This window comes from Dipodomys merriami, unplaced genomic scaffold (genome assembly GCF_024711535.1).
Source record: "Dipodomys merriami isolate MVZ:Mamm:240054 unplaced genomic scaffold, mDipMer1.0.p SCAF_24, whole genome shotgun sequence".
In the NCBI taxonomy this organism is placed as follows: Eukaryota; Metazoa; Chordata; class Mammalia; order Rodentia; family Heteromyidae; genus Dipodomys; species Dipodomys merriami.
Genome location: NW_027203826.1, coordinates 6,360,818 through 6,372,850, shown reverse-complemented (window position 1 = coordinate 6,372,850; position 12,033 = coordinate 6,360,818). Strand labels below are relative to the sequence as shown.

Genomic DNA, 12,033 nt, shown 5'->3' with positions numbered 1-12,033 from the left:
CATATTTAAGAACATAGAAAACCAAGAAACAGTGTACTTAATTTTTCTAACAGCTGCTTCCTCTTTCCTTTAGATTACATGAAGCAGATGACATTTGAAGCCCAAGCCTTTTTAGAAGCAGTGCAATTCTTCTGTCAGGAGAAGGGGCACTATGGCTCATGGGATATGATCACAGGGGGTGAGATCCAGGTAAGTTGGGGACTCAGAATTCAGATCCTCTGTGTGGAAGGTCAGCATCACTGCAGTGAATGATCAAGCCCAAGTTGCAAGAATGAAAGACATGGTTCTACAAAGATTGTTCTAATTGTGTAGAAGCATTTCATGAGCTATTATCTATCACAAAGACCACTAGACTGACCAAACAACGGTGGTTCACACCCATACTCCTAACTACTCAGGAGGCTTAAATCACAAGATCATGGTTCAAAGCCAGTCTGGGCAACTTATCTCCAATTAACTAGCAAAAATCTGGAGATATGCCTCAAGTGATAGAGTACTATCTGTAATCAGAAGGCCCTGAGCTCAAACATCAATACCATCTGCCCACCCACTCCCACCCAATAAAATCACCAGATTGAAACACTGCAGTGTTAGTGAGCAGAACTGTCCTGTGTCTTCTATGAAGACATGTTCTTTCAAATGACCATTAGAACTAGAGCGAGTTGGTATATGCAGGGTTATGAGGTGGGACCTCAAGGCGATCACACTTACATTTATGTCTTGAAAGAAGTTCTTAATCTCTTTTAGTCTTAGATTACTCCTCTAGAAAAAAAACAGAAATAAAAATATTTACATTGCAAGGTCATGAGAATTGAGTGAGATGCTGGAGAATTATTTGTCAGGTAGCCATATTGAGAAGCTTTTTCGATCAAAGCTGGCTCTCTATCTCTTGAACTAGACTTCCATTCACAGTCTTTTGACTGGTTGTTTCAAGTATTTGTCTGTTCAGGCTGGCTGTGAACTATGATCCTTAAATCTCAGCCTCCTGAGTAGCTAGGATTATCAGTTTGAGCGACTGCCACTCTGCTGCATCTGTTCTTCTGAAGTGATAAATAAAGGAAGGGACGGATGGAAACATACAGAAGGCATTGGCCAAGCTTCTCTATTTTTTGTTTCACTTATCTTCTTCTATCCATTGTATTTTCCCTGGTATACTGCCAGTCATGGCCTAAACCTCAGTAGACTTTGGCTCAAGGTGGTGTTACGAATCTCTGCTGTTTCATGCTGTGACCCTATCTCCATGATGTCACCAACCAAATGGCTGCTCCAAATAGTGCAAGCCTCCTCCTGTTCAAAACATCATGTCCAGGAATGCTATTCCTTTTTTTATTTTTCTGGACATAATTTCCAGAATGTTGGGGGAGGGGCTGCTGAAATTTGTTGAGGAAATAATATTTGGAAGATGCCAGATGGTCCTTTGGCTTCTGAAAGTTCATTAAGCATAAAAAGCTAAAACTTTTCTCATGAGGATGGAATAGATCTTTATCACTTTGCCATACAAACCAGAGTTTCCATCGTCTCTCTTCCTCTCCCTCCTCTTCTCCACCTCTCTCTGGATTCTAAACCCACTTATTTTCCAAACTGAGACTTATTTCAGAACTCTAGCTAATTCTTTATTTCTGATACATTAGAGATTAAGAGTAGTGCTAAGCTGGGCACCAGTGGCTCACGCCTGTAATCATAGATATTCAGGAGGCTGAGATATGAGGATTGAGGTTCAAAGCCATCCTGGGCAGGAAAGTCTGGGAGACTCTTATCTACAATTAACCACCAGAAAACCAGAAGTGTTGCTGTGGCTCAACTGGTAGAGCGCTAGCCTTGAGCTGAAGAGCTGAGAGACAGCATTCAGGCCCAGATTCAAACCCTATGAAAGTACTGCTGGGTACCTGTAACTCATGCCTGTAATCCTAGCTACTCGGGAGGCTGAGATCTAAAGATCATTGTTCAAAGCCAGCCCAGTGGAAAAATCTGTCGACTCTTATCTCCAATTAAATTTGAGAGCACTAAAAACTTACAGTACTTACACCCAAAAGAAAAACCAAGACATAGAAAGAGATTTGATGCTGACAGGCATATTAAATAGCAATATATTTAATATTAAACTGTTCTTTAAAAATCAGCTTTAAATTGCTTTATTGTGATACTTCAAATTGTTTGATCCTAGTTACATTTGTCTTAACAGTTTTATTGGGTTGTAGAAGACAGTTACTATGATGTCCATTTTAGCTGAGTGACTTCTGGCATTATTCATTCAGTAAGGAGCATGCATCACGTACCCAGCACTGTGCTAGGTGCCAGTGATGTAGAAACAAGCAAAGCTGAGACAGGAGAGTACCTCTCCTGTGATGGTTTCAGCACCACTTGTTTACTGGCCAAATGACGAAGGAGATGGTGTCTTCTGCCTCCTGATGCAGAGAAAAATCATCACCAATAGAGAGCCAGGTACAAATGGCTCATGCCTGTAATCCTAGCTGCTCAAGAGGCTGAGATCTGAAGCCATCTTGGGCAAGAAAATCTATGAAACTAATCTCCAATTAACTCCCCACCTCGCACCCCCTTTCCCCTCCCCCCACTGCCAACAACAACAACAAAAAAACAGAAGTGGAGCTGTGGATGGATCGAGTGTAGAGTCTTGAGATGGTGGGGGAAGAAAAAGATATAAAGCTAAGGGATGGCACCCAGGCCCCGAGTTTAAGCCCTAGTACCAGCATGCATACTGGTGTATATGTGTGTGCACACACACGTACAGATCACCAATCGTAGGGATGGGTGATGTTTCACATTTATTTATCTCCTATAGTTCAGCTGTACTACTTGCTTGATTTTTTAAAAACTAGAATTCTTATGTAAATTCACATTCTGTTTTTCAATGCTATTGAAAATAGTCACATAAATCCTTTGGGGTGGGAGGTGGAGAGTATTGAGTTTTATTTGTGAGTGTTTTCTTTTCTTTCTGTTTTTCCCTTTGGGCCGATAGGCATTCAGTGCTTCGAAGCTCATGAGTGTGACGTGACTCACCTCTTCCTTGCCATTGCACTCAGGTCAGATATGCAGAGATAGTAGTTAGTGTGCAAGGAGGAGAGTATGTACATATATGGGTGTATACATCTATGGATATGCCAGGCACTGCTGCAGAGCAATCAGAGTGCAGAGCTAATTTTCTATGTGAAAAGATTCTAGATGAGGAGGGATGGGGGGAGCGGAGGGATGCAGGAAGCCAAATTGAGATCAGTTAAAGCTATGGTTATCAAATGACCCCAGAAGTTGGATATCTTTGGTGGAATCATAGACTCCTAAAGTGGAGACTCTGAAAGGAAGTTTCAGGGTTATTTTCCCTCTAGATAAGAGAAAGAATATGCAGAGAGTCCAGTCTATAACAGAAATGCATTTTGAACCAACTTGGAGAAGCTGGTAGAAATAAATGGCTTCTGGAACTTTCCTGTACAGGGCCTAGTGAAGATGAAAGTTCACTCTACCACTTATAAAAGGAGTGGAATTGGGAACAGCAGGAGCCTGAACTCAGTAGATTCTCATCCTTGTTACATTCTTCTTTTCACAGCAGTGACTTAGACAGTGATGGTGGCAGGCCCCATACTTATTTTAAGCAAGGATCCAAACCAAAGCAGTATGTCAGAATAGCCTGCCTGGCAGACTGTTAAGGTGGAAATATTTGTACACCAGTAAAAACATCAACATATTTTCTCCTTGTCAATAGAAATGAGATCATGAGAGAAAGCAATCTGCAAAAATGTAAAGTCTCTGCAGTTATTTGGTGTATTTATTATCTGCCTTTAAATTAGCCAGATGGGCAAGAGAACAGCTCATAATTCCCACAGAGCTGAGTGGTTCAAGATAAGAAAAAGAAAAATTCCCACATGTCTGAGTCTTGTCCATACAGTCTAGAATTGTCTTCTGGCAAGGAGTTCTAGTGTGGCCCTCTGCAAATAGATTGCTCTACCCACAGCCCATCAATACCACAAGGATATAACATGGGAGCTGCCTTACCAAACAGGCAGCTTCCCTGGGCCCCACCTTACAGCTCCAGGTCTGCAAGGAAGTGTGATAGGGCTCTAGTTTGGTTCCTTGTATCTGAATGAAATTTGAACATTTTCACATGCCAGCTGCTACGTTTGCTCAATATAGTCCATCTTCCTTTATAGTTTTTAAATTGGAAGGCCGGGGCTTGAACTCACAGCCTGGCTCTCCCTTGGCTTTTTCACTCAAAGCTGGGGTGCTACCTACCACTTGAGCTACACCTCTCCTATTGGCTTTATGCTGGTTCATTGGAAATAAAAAGGCTCAGAGACTCTTCTGCCTGGGCTAGCTTCAGACTTCGATCTTCAGATCTAAGCCTCTTGGGTAGCTAGGATCACAGGCATGAGCCACCAGTGCCCAGCCTCTATCTTTTTAAACAACAAGATTGCATTTTTAAGTCTCTTATGGTAAAACTCAGTGAATCCTGTTTTATGAGGAGGTGGTTAGAGAACTCCTCATTATTATGATTTGTTATTTCATTAGCCTTTGTTCTCTAGAAAAGCCCAAGGGGTTAGGACCTTGCTATGCAGAGCTGGCCAGGATAAGAAATCCCAGAATGGGCCGCACATAGAAGAGGGGAGGAGAGAGAAGGAAAATGGTGGGTTTTAGCTTTGCCAGCTCCAGGGCTATCCCTAATCCCCACCAAGTTCACCAGCTTTGTAACAGCCCCACCCGCTTCTGCTCTGTGCTCTCTCTCCCCTCTCCCACTCCCTCCCCGGCATGTTCCCTTTGCAGTTCCCTACATTGTAACACAGAACCAACTTTCTTGGAACATTGTGTGGGAAAGACTAAAAGAAAACTGTAAGCCCACCCAAATGGAACATTCTTTTCCTTTGGCCTTTGTCTATAACTTGATCTGTTCACACTCTTGTTCAAATTAAAACCAATCTCTGCAAAAGGACAAATTAGGATAATTTTTATCATTCTTGAGCTTCATGCTTTTCAACCAGAATAGTGTTTCCCACTGATGATCAGCTCCATCTTCAGTCTCTACCTCCCCACCCCCTTAGCTCCCTGCTCATCATGCCACACTAGGGCTAATCTTCTGCAGATGTCTTTCAAACAAGAACTTTCCCCCACTAAAGTAGGATGGGGCCCACAGAGTAGTAACTAACTACTCACTGTAACTACAAGACATCCTGATTTCCAGGACTTTGCACATGTCACATTTTTCTTAAACCCTAGAAAATGTTCATTTCTTAACTGCCCCAGAGAGTGGAAAAGCAGGGAGACTGGCTCAAGTCTGTGACTTAGTTACCTGGGAGGCAGAGATCAGAGGACTTGTTCAGTTGGAGGCCACCTGGGGCAAAAAAGGTTTCCAGGCCTCATTTCAACCAGTGGCTAGGCACATGGTGCAAACTCCTCATCACTAGTGACACTGGGAAACGCAAGTGGGAGGATTGCAGTCCAGGTTTTCTAGAGGGGTTTTGGGGTGTAGCTCAAAAGTAATCAATGGGAAAATATCTAGAAGTGTGACTCAAGTGGTAGAATGCCTGCCTAGCAAAGGAGCAATCAAGAAAAAGAAAGGGAAAGGAAAGGAAGGGAAGGGAAGGGAAGGGAAAAGAAGGGAAGAGAAAAGAAGGGAAGAGGGAAAGGGAAGGGAAGGGGAGGGGGAAGAAGGGAAGGAAAACACAGTTCCACTAATGAATTATCAGCAGTGAAAAATCCTCTCGTTACCATCTTCAATGTCACAAGGCAAGTTTACAAGGTGACAGAAGTCTAGCTTACTGCCCTAATGGGAGCAATTCCTCTCAGGCGCAGTTGGCCTGGACAGTTTATCTCCTCTGCCTGGGCTTCTTTCTCCCTGGGCGTGGTCCTGTTCAGTTCAGCTAGAGCACGACACCCTACTGTAACACCCTAGCGAGAGCCATCATCTCATGATCTCATGAGGTTTCCCACCAGTGTGAGGCTGACCAATGACCTCAGAGTAAAATCTTCCTTAATTCCCAAAGTGGACTATGTAGATGTCTGTGAGAAGTGAGAGGGAGGAGGTCAGTTATGTTGGATAAATATTATTTCAACTTTACAGAACAGCTGCCCCGAGTCGTTCCTTTTCTGCTTCTTTCCATGCTCAACACTACATCTTAATCTGGAACCTGTGGTTTAAAACTGAGCTTTCAAAAGACTCATGATAAAAGTGAATCTGAACAGCACAGCTTGCCCTGTCAGGGTGCAGGGATGAAAAGGAAGGAGCCGGGGGTGAGGGAAGTTGTCATGAGTGAGCATGGAGATAAATGTGCAGATGCGAAGAAACATTTTCACCTATCCAAGCAACATTTTAAGAAATATCTAGAAACAGGGGCTGAGAAGGTGGCTCAGTGGTAGAGCGCTTGCCTGGCATACATGAGGCCCTGGGTTAGATTCCTCAACACCACATAAATAGTCCTGCATGGACTCTCCTTAGCCTCCTCAGTAGCTAGGATTACAGATGTGACCCACTTTATGCAGTGTCCTGCTTAACACGCCTTCTTTCAGTGGACCATCCAAATCAGAAAGCCATCGTATAACCTAATGGTGCTTTCATTAAGTTTAGAGTGAAGTTTGGCGTTCCAAATCAAGTGTGTTGTTTGGTCACTGTTAACCTTGGCTCTGAAGAAAGGGCAGGGAAGTAGCAGAATCATCTACTTGTAGACCCCCAGGCTAGACAAGGAACCATTCCATTCATGAGGAACACAGCCTAGAGTTATCACTGGAAGATCCAGAGGACCGGACACCACATTGCTAACCACTTTTTTAGGTGGGGAGGGGTACTGCCCAACAGGTCTCTGCCTTTCAAAAGTTAAGTCTATGCTGAAGGCAGATAGGGAGAGGAGAATGTAAGAACAACCTTTAGTTTATGCCCTCCCCAGCCCTTTGAGCCAGGTGGCTGTGTGTCATTGCCAGGAAATCCCTCCTCCTAGGAACCAAGAGGAAATCCCTGCAAACAAAAGACAGGCGTTTTCCCCAGAGCAAGCCAGCTGTGGCAACTTTTATTAGTGACATGTGCTCCTTCCCCTTTCGACAATGAAATATTCTCATGCTAACAATATAGCTTAAACACACACAAATAGTATGGTGTGGGTGTGTTTTGTGATAGGTCTAGATGGAACTCACTGTTGTCCCTTGTCTCAGTTTCGTAAATGCTCAGATTACAGGCATATACTCCTGCGCCCAGAAAATGTCTCCATTTTTGTAAAACTTAATAAAAAATAATACAAGCTTACAGTCACCGGAAACACGTGGTCACCCCAAATGCACACATGTCAGATGTCAGTGGCTCACTTCTTTAATCCTACCTACTCAAGAGGCTGAGATCTCTGGATTGCAATTCAAAGGCAATCCAAGCAGGAAAGTCTGTGAACCTTATCTCCAGTTAACCACCAAAAAGCCAGAAGTGGAAGTGTGGTTCACATGGTAAAGCGCCAGCCTTGAACAAAAAAAGCCAGAGGTCCTGAATTGAAGCCCAAGTATTGGCACCAAAATGAAACAAAAACCCACAACTGCCCCACCTCCCTCCTCATATATCAGTTGGCTGGCATCTGCAGCCCATTCAGCTTTCTGTGCCTACTCTGTTTTACAATGACCATTTCCTCTAGAGTAGCCCCATCCCTTCCAGCGGCAGCTCTTCTTTTGTCCCTCCCTTCTTTTCAGAGTCTTTTTCAGGCTTTAGCCCAGTCTTTGGAGGAGCAGATTGAGCCAGCAATTTTGAAGAGCTTCTGGAGCTCACCTTTTGCCTCTACTTTATCCCCTCCAGCATCCCCTTCAGCTTTTCTTCTTAAAGCCAGGGGATGCAATGGAACATGGGCTTTGGTTAGAGCATGAATGTTTCTCTCCTCTTTCTCTCTGTCTCGCTCCTCTTTTCAAAACACGAGAAGGTGGAGATGGTGTTTAGCAAGCAGTAGGGGCAAAGAGAATAAAAACACTTAGATCCTGAGGGGGCTTGAAGAAGAATGATAAGATAAGGGGAGACAGACTATGACTCAGCCACTCAGATCGAGCCTGACCCATCTCAGTGTTGCCAGAGAACGTCCTTTGCAATGGTTGAAATCTTCCCTCTCATCCTAAGTGCACTGGGCTCTTCTAGTTTGAGTATAAGAAGTTTGACTTCGAGGAATTTATTCTTCCCAGCAGTGGAGAATGTCAGCAGATCTTTCTGCTCCTTGTAAGAATGCTTGCTCTTGGGCTGGGAAGATGGCTCAGTGGTAGAGTGCTTGCCTTGCATGCATGAGGCCCTGGGTTTGATTCCTCACACCACATAAGCAGAAAAACCTGGAAATGGTGCTGTGGCTCAAGTGGTAGAGCGGTAGCCTTGAGCTGAAGAGCTGAGGGATAGTGCCCAGGCCCAGAGTTCAGGCCCCATGACCAACAACAACAACAAAAAGAATGCTTGCTCTCTAGATTTTCTTAGTTGATATTTCTGTGACCTTTGAACCAAGATGATGATGATTATTATTAACCTAGGCTACTTAGCATGTGTGAGGCTATGGGTTCAATCCCTTAAACCAGTACATGCACTTGCATGTGTGTACACGCGCGTGCACATACATACACACACACACACACACACACACACACACACACACACACACAATGGAGTTCATAAAGCTAAGTGTAGAGACAGCCATCATAAATCTGGTTTGCCATTGCCAGCTGACCAACTCTGGGCACCCCTTTTACTGTGTAGGTCTTAAGTAACCTGGTGATGGAGGAACTTCTGCCAACTCTCCAGACAGATCTGCTGCCAAAGATGAAGGGGAAGAAGAATGACAGGAAGAGAGCCTGGTTTGGGGTAAGTCATGTAAATATATTAGGCAAAATGAACATTTCCTCTGTGTGGCTCAGGCCTATAATCCTAGATACTCAGGGAGGCTGAGATCTGAGAATCATGGTTCAAAGCCTGACCAGGCAGGAACATCTAAGAGACTCTTATCTCCAATTAACCATCAAATAGCCAGAAGTCATCTGGGCACTGATGGCTCACACCTGTAACCCTAGCTACCCTGAGGCTGAGATCCAAGGCTCGCAGTTCTGAGCCAGCCCAGGCAGGAAAGTCTGTGAAATTCTTACCTCCAGTTAACCACCTAAAATCTGAAAGTGGCACTGTGGCTTAAGATGGTAGAGTTCTAGCCTTGAGTGAAAAAGCCCAGCCCCAGGCCCTGAATTTAAGTCCCATCACTAGCCAAAAAAAAATTTTTAAGCCAGAATTGGAAGTTTGGCTCAAGTGATAGGGTTCCAGCCTTGAGCAAAAAACCCAAATAAGATCACAAGGCCATGAGGTAAAGCCCCCCTACTAGCAAAAACAAACAAACAAACAAACAAATAAGTCCATCTCCCTTCCCTTTTAGGGCATTTTAGGTTGTTTTGAAAGAATCCCTTCCTTGGTTGGAGACCTGCTTTCTTAAAGACTGCTCAATCGTAACTTACATAAGAGCTCATCCAAACAGACTTGAACTTTCAAAGAAAAAATTGAATGTGTGAGCAGTTTTGTTTACATCTGGAGAGTTTGGAATGGCTCTTCTCCTCCCATTCCTACCTGACTCTCAAGCACTTGTACACTACAAGCCATGATTCACCTGCTATTCTCTGTTGCAGCTCCTGGAAGAGGCCTACAACCTGGTTCAGCACCAAGTTTCAGAAGGACTAAGTGCGTTGAAGGAAGAGTGCAGAGCTCTGACCAAGGGTCTGGAAGGAACCATCCGCTCGGACATGGATCAGATTGTGAACTCAAAGAACTTCCTAACTGGAAAGATCAAAGGTTGGTGAGCATGCTCCCTCCACATTCCTGCTAATGAAATAAGCTACCGGTGGAGGGATTCACACATCCTTTTGGCTACGGTTGGCCCTTTGGATAGGTGGAGCCCCACTTCTGTGCACTCCACTAACCACTGTGAAGAACTTCTTGAAAGGATTGCACTGAACACGTCCGTGCTTCTGTTTTTGTCATGGTTTCCCAAGTCACACAGTTAAACTCTTTGCACAGCATTTGCTTTGTATTCAGTATTATAAGTACCTAGAGATGACTTTAAAATATATGAAGCATATAGCTGGAATTGGTCATGTGTGAATTCCACCCCATTTTATATTAGGGACTTGAGCTTCCTTGGATGTTGGAATTTGGAGTGGGAAGCAGGAGCAAGTGGATCTTAGAACCACATGCTACGGATATCAGATGATTCATGGCTTCTAAGAATAAGCTGAGGAAAATGGGAGGAGGTCACAATATGCGCTAGGTACTGTTAGAGTCTAGACCTTGCCATGGGAGATTCACGGACACAGGTGAAGAAAACTTTGCTTCTGGCCTCATGACACCTATGTATATTTATCCAATCTATGTATCTCCTGCTGTGGGACAGTTCGGGGAGGGCATCAAGGTCTTCCTATGTAATCTAGGCTGGCCTTGAACTTGTGATCCTCCAGCCTGCAACTCTAAATGCTGAGATTACACTCAGGTACCACCATGTATAGACATCTGTAGAATTTTTTATATTAAATTGTAATGGCCTCTGTTCACCTCTTCTCTGCTACAAGCTCTCAATAGCAGGGCCACATCGCCCTGGTTTACTCAAGTATACTCAGGCCTACCTAGTACAATGCCTATTAGCCAAAGGTTGAATTAATGCACAATGGATTTTTCTTTGAAAGGAAAGCCTACCAGTGGGCTTAGGGTCTGTAAGTCTGGATTTCTAGCCCTAACACCAACAGAAATCAGTTATATATTCCTGGGCAGTTCTATTTGCCTTGGTCTCCAGTCTGAATTCATGCTTGTTGACTGACATAATATCTCTAGCTTCTTTGGGGATATAGCATCAGAATTGAGAAACTGGAACTGAGATCCTATGGATTGCAAAGTCACAAATACTTATTCTATGTGTTCCTTGAGAGAAATCAGGTCTGCCTAGCTCCAGACAATAGGCCTTACTTAGATGGCCTTAGGAGAACCCACAGCCAAGAGGGAACCCAAGATGGAACTCCACTCCATCTAGCCCCTCCATAAACCAATGAATACAACACACCCATTGCCAGTTCACAGAAGAGCATAGGGGCCATCAGAAGTCATTTTAGATAGCCTGTACTCAGTGGTTACTGATTGTTTTCTGAGTCAAGTGGTGGAACCACAATGTACTAGGACAACCTATTCCTGTTCACCCACAGGGTCCTGGGCTCCTGGGGCTCATATCCTGCAGGGGATGGCGGATCTACAATGTGTGATAGATCATCCTCTGTGACATGGGCACTCTTTGAATGGAAGTTCAGCTCACTTCAGGACTCCTACCATGGATCTACTGAGAGATTAGAGAAGGTTTAATTGATGTGAGCCGTGGTGTCTATTTGCCTGGGATTACTCGTTCATATAGTGCCTTCCAAAGCCAAGTGGAAATTTAACTTCCCAGTGCTCTGTTTGGTGTTATCTAGGGCTCATGTCTTTGTAAGCACAATTCATCTAAAGCTAACTACATGTTGAAACATGTACAACCTAAACCCACCAACACCACCAACATTGTCAGGCTAGGGGTCTTATTATTGCCCTTTTCCAAGCTGGCATGAAACCATTCTGTCTTGCCTGTCTGAAGGTCCCATGTGTACTTGTATGATAGAAAATGACTCTGCCCTCAACTCATAGTAGTTTACTAAAAGAAATCCTGAAAGATGGTAGTGATCAAATCTTTTCAAACAAGGAGGGGACCTGTAGGCTGCATGGTAAAGGTCTTTTGGATTTGGAAAAACACTTATGGAGCGTTAAGTAGTGATCTCTCCATAGAGCCATCGATTGATCTTTCGCTCTGTTCCACCATTAGTTATTTGTTCAATAAGCATTATTTTGATTCTGCTGAGTGTAAGAGCTGTGAGGATTCAGAGGAGACAGTCTGCTCTTACAGGCAGAAAAAGATATGAAACCTGTCATGGGTACCAGACAGAAGACAAAGCACAATGCATGCCCTGAGAGGCCAGATCAAAAAGGGTAGAGGTCTCATGTCAACTTTAATGTGGGCTGCCCCCTGCTGGGGAGATTGTTTTAGT

The 12,033-nt window shown here is 43.9% G+C and overlaps 1 protein-coding gene across 2 annotated transcripts in view; it reads left to right on the top strand.

Annotated features, from left to right (window-relative positions):
* The window catches only part of Niban1 (niban apoptosis regulator 1), a 210,913-nt gene that overhangs the window by 177,779 nt on the left and 21,101 nt on the right, over positions 1 to 12,033 (top strand). For both annotated transcript variants that reach the window (XM_070034220.1, XM_070034221.1), the window contains exons 6-8: positions 74 to 189; positions 8,699 to 8,803; positions 9,607 to 9,769. In XM_070034220.1, the coding sequence (XP_069890321.1) occupies positions 74 to 189; positions 8,699 to 8,803; positions 9,607 to 9,769 (384 nt within the window). The remainder of the gene's footprint in view (positions 1 to 73; positions 190 to 8,698; positions 8,804 to 9,606; positions 9,770 to 12,033) is intronic.